Source organism: Bombina bombina, chromosome 7 (genome assembly GCF_027579735.1).
Source record: "Bombina bombina isolate aBomBom1 chromosome 7, aBomBom1.pri, whole genome shotgun sequence".
NCBI lineage: Eukaryota > Metazoa > Chordata > Amphibia > Anura > Bombinatoridae > Bombina > Bombina bombina.
Window position 1 is genome coordinate 534,575,032 of NC_069505.1, and position 7,010 is coordinate 534,582,041.

The 7,010-nt window shown below is 51.7% G+C and overlaps 1 protein-coding gene across 1 annotated transcript; it reads right to left on the reverse strand.

Moving 5' to 3' along the window:
- Positions 1–1,276: 1,276 nt before the first annotated feature.
- On the reverse strand, positions 1,277–6,761 carry LOC128666983 (mucin-17-like). Its single transcript, XM_053721829.1, has 3 exons — positions 4,873–6,761; positions 2,213–2,373; positions 1,277–1,424 (listed from the first exon to the last, which is right to left on the reverse strand). Exons 1-3 carry the CDS (start codon positions 6,719–6,721, stop codon positions 1,407–1,409), a joined length of 2,028 nt encoding a protein of 675 aa, XP_053577804.1. The 5' UTR covers positions 6,722–6,761; the 3' UTR covers positions 1,277–1,406.
- Between the last annotated feature and the right edge of the window lie 249 nt (positions 6,762–7,010).

Consider the following 7,010-nt stretch of genomic DNA (forward strand, 5'->3'; position numbering starts at 1 on the left):
TACCAAGCCGTGTAAACCGCATAACAGGGAGAGGAGATCCATATCCTACAGTAATGGCTTATTGGGCCTAGGGTGAGTAGCCATAGCCCTGCCATTAAGGTGCCGTCGAAAATACACATCATTAAAACATTACAAAAGGGGAAGGGAGGGAGGGAAAAAACTGCTTCAGCCAGGATCCGGAGAAGAAGAGGAAGTTGCAAGGGAGAACTTGGCTTATCTACTGGTAAGGAGGGGCCTACCCTAAATTGCAACAATGTTGCACCCAGCACCTTCCCTCTCTCTTCTAACCCACTCTCCTACAGCCTTAACCCTTAGACTGCTCCAGGCTTATACTAAGCCCTACACTGCATTAAGGGATTAAATGCTTACCGGATCCTTCTTCACAGAGGAGAGGATTTAACATAACTTAATTAAATAACTATGTACATGAGAATGTAGTGCGAAATAACCACAGACAAACTTTTATGGGAAAAATTTTGTGACCGTCACAGGCCATAAAATTTTATTAACCTAACAAACTAGATAGAACTGATAGAACTGAAAATATATATGGCGGCATAGAGATCAGCTACCCAGAACAGCAGGAGATCACCGGCCCAACGGGAACAGCAGCAGAGGGTTCTCTGCCCTAAGGAGATGACGCTGAGGGGTTGCAGAGATCACGTGACCATCCCTCAAAAGGGAGGAAGGAGGGTTACCGTCACGTGCACGTGAGGGCCTACCCTCCTCCCCGGAAGTCTGGCCATCACTCACCCCTAGCGACCTTCTCCTGCGCAACCGGACCGAGGATCTCCCGCCACAAGGAAGAATTTTAATGGTACCCTTGCCGCCAACCCACAACCCGATTTACAGGAGGGGTAACAGAGCTCTCTGAATGTCCCCTATGAATAAATCCAGCCCCACATCAGAAAGGTGAACTTTATCCCTTCAATATAGCTCGGTTCTATCAGCCGAAATGGCTTCGTGCCGTACCACGAAGCCACCTGACCCAGTGACGGTTTTCGCTACAGACGCATTGATCTTCTTCCTAACCCGGTATGCCGCCGTATGGGCCGACATATGCCTCCAGTGGAGACGGGGTATTATATGGGACCACCCTATCATGACCCCCGGGATGCGTACTCTTAGCCACCCAATGTCTGCCTGCATAACCTTAATCAACTGTAAAACTGGTATGGCCCCCACATCGTTACCCCCTAGGTGAAGAATAATAATGTGAGGCTTCCCCCAGCGTACCAGGGCCTCGGATATGGTTCCTGCTAATTGGGGCCAGCACATCCCCCTATCACCCAACCACCTAACGGATGCCTTGTTGGTAGGGAGACCTAGGGATTGGCCAAATGGGAGGGACGCACAGCGTAGGGAGGCCCAGTGGACAAAGGAGTGGCCCACAATCCAGATTCGCTTCACCCCGGGGGTAGTGCCTGTGGAGACAAACATTTTAGTATCCTGAATTAACATCTAAACATTAAACAATTGGACGGACATAGGTTCTGAAACAATTGGACCGCCAACGCCCAATACGTTTTATGTCCTCGCACGAGGAGCCCGCTTGCGCAGCGTTAGTCGCGGCCCCTATGCGAAAAGAGTGCGGGGCAAGTCTGCTAGCGTCCAGCCCCGCCTGGACTGCCGCCAATTTTAGGACCCTACCGAACTGAAATTTGGAAAGGGATCTGCCGTCCGCATGGACCAGGAATTGCCCCGGGCCAGGCGGCCTTTGAGCCAGGTAAAGATTAACGCAGTTAACCGGGCAGCATGCGCTGTTCACCTGAGGGTGAACGGGGATCCAGGTTCCCTTACCCTCCTGATCTGTCTTTGATCGCGGCAGAAAAAGAAGTAAGGAATCAGGGGCAGCTCTAACATGTTGCAATTGTATACCTGCCCCAGACGCCTGCTTGGAGGGTGCTACTACCTCACTAACTCTAAGAGCGGCGGCAAAGGCCAGATTAAACGCAGTTTTGAAGAGTAGGGCTTCAAAATCTGATCTACAGACCACGTAGAGCGCCAAGAGCAAACGCTCCAGGCGGTCGCGGGTGATGGGTTCGCGCGTGTCTATTTTCCGCTGCTGCGATCTGCCCCAACCCTTGATCACCTGCCTAATAAAAAAGGAATTGGTTGGGTCAGGAATGGCTAATGCCCTATAGAAAAATGAGAGGGCGGCCAATTTAGACTGTATTGCCCCCTGACGGGCCCCAGAGGCATGCAAACTCACCAGCCAATCATGTAAGTTGTCCCTAGACCCCTGAGCAGCGTCGGCTCCCCTGGACGCACAGAAATCGTCCCATTCAGACCACATGCGGGCATAGGCGTGCCAAGTGGATGGTGCTAAGGAGGAGCGGACCAACGGCAGTAAGGCTATCCAGGAAGGACGAGCTGCCAAAGGAAATCAGGACAGCGTAAGCCCACGGCTGCAGCTGTGGGGGCTAACTTGCGAAATGTCGCCCATTCGAATCGTGACAGGGCGTCAGCTACAACATTGTCGACGCCCGGGACATGACGGGCCTGGAACTGGATGTTAAGGTCCAGACAGCGCAACACCAGGTGGCGCAGCAAGGTAATGACCTTTGCTGAGGTGGCTGACAAGTTATTGATCGCAAAGACCACACTGATGTTGTCTGTCCAGAACACAACAGTCCCGTTCGACAACTTCCCACCCCACAGCTCGACCGCCAAGACCACGGGGAATAGCTCCAGGAGAGTCAGGTTTCGAGTAAGGCCCGCCGGGGCCCAGGACTCCGGCCAGGGCTCCGCGCTCCACTCTCCCTGGAAATAGGCCCCGTAACCGTGCGATCCAGCTGCGTCAGTGAAAAGGTGCAGTAACTGGCTAGACATGGGAGGGGTACGCCAGACCCGAATCCCGTTAAATCGCGTGAGAAACTGTTCCCAGACTACCAGGTCAGCCAGCAATTCACTCCCTAGGGTTATCTTTGATTTCGGGTTTGACCTACCACTAAGCTGTCTTTCCAGTCTACGGTTTAAAACCCGACCCATGGGGATAACTCTGCAAGCGAAATTAAGCAAACCTAACAGGGATTGTAACTGTTTCAGGGAAATAACTGCATTAGAGACTGCCGCTCTGACCGCCTCAAGCATGCCCTGAACTTTATCAGGTGGCAACCTACAGAGCCGAGCCTGGGTGTCGATTTCGATTCCCAGGAAAACTAAACAGGACGCGGGGCCTTGCGTTTTGTCCTCTGCTAGGGGCACCCCGAAATGTCTCATGACGCTGCGCATGATGTTCATTGTGGATAAACAATCATCGGAGCCTGCTCTCCCTACAATGAGAAAATCGTCCAGGTAGTGTGCTATGGGATCGCTGCCCACTTCTGAAGCTACGACCCAATGAAGGAAACTACTGAACGCCTCAAACAAGGCGCATGACAAAGAGCAGCCCATGGGCAGGCAGCGATCCACGTAGTACACACCTGCAAACTTACAACCCATTAGATGGAAAACTGAGGGGTGGAGTGGAAGAAGCCTAAATGCCGACTCAATGTCTAGTTTCGCCAATAGAGCACCATGACCCGCCCTCCTGACCAGGTCTAGTGCGCTATCAAAGGATTGATAGCGCACCGAGCTGAGTTGGGGGTCAATGGCATCATTGACTGAGCTACCTTTTGGGTACGACAGGTGCTGAATGAGGCGAAACTTCCCTGGCTCTTTCTTGGGAACCACCCCCAACGGGGAAATGACCAAATCAGGTAAAGGTGGGGCAGCAAAGGGGCCCGCCATTCGCCCTAAAGTCACTTCTTTATTAATTTTATCCCTCACCACTTGGGGGTGTTGGTATGCTGAAATAAGGTTCCTATTAAATCTCTTACCCTTGATTTGCCTAAATGTGGGGATATGAAAACCAAATGAAAAACCCTCCCATAACATACGTGCCGCCGCCTGGTCTGGGTAAGCCCACAACCATGGTGCCATGGCATGTACATTAATTGGCGTTTCCGCCTTTCTGGCCCAAGTTTGCTGAAGGGGGCTTATTGGTCTGGTCCCTTCGCTTGATGCAGTCACTGCCAGGGTGTGGACCAGAGCAGTACCTGCAGACATGTCTGAAGGTGCATGCGCTACCCTTTTCGCATTTTTTGTCCTGGAAGGGCCAGCAGGTTCCCCCCCGTTTCCTGCTTCTGGTATTGCGAAAGGACTGCTGCGCTGATTGCTGAGTTGAAGTTGCAGCAGCGGGTGCACCCCCTTTTGGGTCCATTCGCTGCCACAACTGGTTATCAGTAGAGTCAAAAGTCAGGGAAGGATTTCCTGCCATTTTCCTCCTGAACTCAGCATCATATTCCCTCCACACACCTTCACTGTGATTACGCTGAATCCAGTGAATAGTGTCCGTGTATTTTAGGATAGGCAAACTCTGGGAGGGGTACTTTTCGATATAACAGGAGGAAAAAACCCTGAAGCACTGGAGCCACTCATCAAAAGTGTCTGGGCGTTTAAATTTTTTAGGCCCTGTTCCCTCATCGCTCCTCTCTCTCTGCCTATACGCCTCCACCGAAAGGTCAAAGATATTAACATATTTTCCACGGTGGATTCTACTGACCACCTTTTTGCGCAGGTGTCTATGCAATGAGTATATTTTTCCTGGGCTTGCGTCCCCGTAAAGGGCTGCTCGCCTTTCGGAGATGGCCCTGGTAGGGAGAGGTTCAGCTGGCACCTCTGTAGATGGGGTTTGCGGGGCGGTGTTACTGGCGCTGTCCTGCTTAGTATCTGGCTTGACCCCCCTCTTTAAAATTTTCTTAATCATTCTAAACATTTTCTTCTGACCTGCCCCTTGTAAACCCAAGGAAGAGTCAGTCTCAGACCCTGAGTCAGAAGAGGATGAGTCAGAGGAAGAATGGTCATTGTGTGTAAATAAAGCATTCTCACCGTGACTAATGGCAGGAGGTCCCTGACCCATGCTGGAAACGGGCTGGCCTGCTGGCTGGTTTTGGAGGGCGAGTCCTGAAGACCCTTGCTGTGCAGTGGAAGTGGTGGCTGCTGCTCCTGCTGTAATGCTGCTTGGAACTTCTGCATCCGCCCCACTCATGACTGTGGCAGTGTTGGTCCGTGTTTTTGCTGCACTTTGTGATCCAATTGCCCCCTGCAAAAGAGAAAGAATTTGGCGAGCACTTTGCCCAATGGATGTGTCTGGATTATCAGTAGCAAGGGGTGGATGAGCTATATGAAGTGGTGTATGAAATCCCTGACTCACTGACTGTCCATTCGCAGATGTCTGAGCATTCACACCCTGCTGGTCTACAATAGGGTTATGGCATGCCTGGCTTATTGATTGTGCATGGTTTAATGAGTGTGCATGAGCGCCCTGCGTGGCTGCAATGGGGGAGTGGATACCCTGATCAAGGGGTTGTACTCCTTGTATGCCTAACATAATGGGATGTTGTAGCTGGCTTAAAGATTGCACATTCGCATTATGTATGCCAACCAGGGGTGTATTATATCCCTGAGGAGCTGCTTGTACGTTCACACCATTCAAAGCCGCATTCACACCAATGGGGGATGGTAAATGATGAGACGGTAAATGATGCTCAATGTTTTGATTAACATGCATACTTTGAACATTGCCTTGATTCACATGCAGGCTATTATTAGACACAATATCATGCGGCTGAGCGGCCGCTTGCACTAAACCACTATCAGCCCTGTGTGGGTTAATAACATCGGGAGCGGCCTGCTGAACGGCATTTGCGTTATCTCCCATTTGTATAAACTGTAATGGCCTCATTGCCCTGGAAGGGTTAACTCTGCGTGTCCCCCTACCCCTATCACTGGCTATCTGCCTGGTACTACCTCTTATGATGGAGCGACCCCTTTGATGCCCCTGAGGATTAACGTTCAAATGTGCCGTTCGCTTGCGCAGTTTGCTTGCGCTGTTAATGCCCCTCTGACCCCCCACTGATAACCCGCCAACGGCCAAGGACGGCTCTCGGTGCTCACCTGCGAGTGGCGTTGCCCCGGGAGCCGATGTCCTTGTGACCGCGCGGGAATCTGCCAAGCCGGAAGTGCCGATGTCCGCTTCCGGTGACGTCACTAACATGGCGTTGACACCGGAAGTCGGACCCGGACCACGCGGCTGGCGAAGGAGATCGCTAGGCCCCGGGGGGAGCAGCATAGGCCCTGGGATGGCATGGGCCTCGGGTATGGTGCGACCAGGGGCAAGTCCGGGTGTTGAGGGCTGAGGGGCCGTTACAGGGGCCATGTTCCGGCCGGGCTGGGGACCGCGTGTTGCCACGTGTGGTGCCTCAATGAGAGGTGTGAAAGGGCGATGCCTGCTGGGGGTAGTTAAAGCAGGATCCGGATCCTGACTAGAAGGATCAGGAGGGAAAACAGCTGGTGTCACACTGGGCCCTGGGGAGGCTGCAGCCATAGCGGATATTATGTTTTCCAATAGGTCAGAAACTGCTGACATAGCAGCAGGGGGTACAGCACTTAAAAATGAGGCCTGTACACTATCAAGGGGTAAATTAGCCTGCTGGGTCTGCAATGCTTGAGGTCTGGGGGATTCCTGAGCTAACTCAATATCAATAGGTCCCTGCTCTTCCACATTATGAACCTGGGCTGACACAACAGTAGTATATTGAGTTGGGGGAATGATATCTAAATCATCCTCAGAAATAGATTGAACACTTATCTTTATTTTTTCTTTTGCAGGTGCAGGAGGTTCCTGTTCCGACTGGTAACGTCTGGGAGGCAGAGTCGAACGCCTGGAACGATGCATAGCTGCACTGGTGATGACAGAACTGCTAAGAAAAAACTGCTTCAGCCAGGATCCGGAGAAGAAGAGGAAGTTGCAAGGGAGAACTTGGCTTATCTACTGGTAAGGAGGGGCCTACCCTAAATTGCAACAATGTTGCACCCAGCACCTTCCCTCTCTCTTCTAACCCACTCTCCTACAGCCTTAACCCTTAGACTGCTCCAGGCTTATACTAAGCCCTACACTGCATATATGTCTGCTATTTCTAAACAAAGGGGATACCAGAGAAGCTTTTACAAACATTTATGCCATA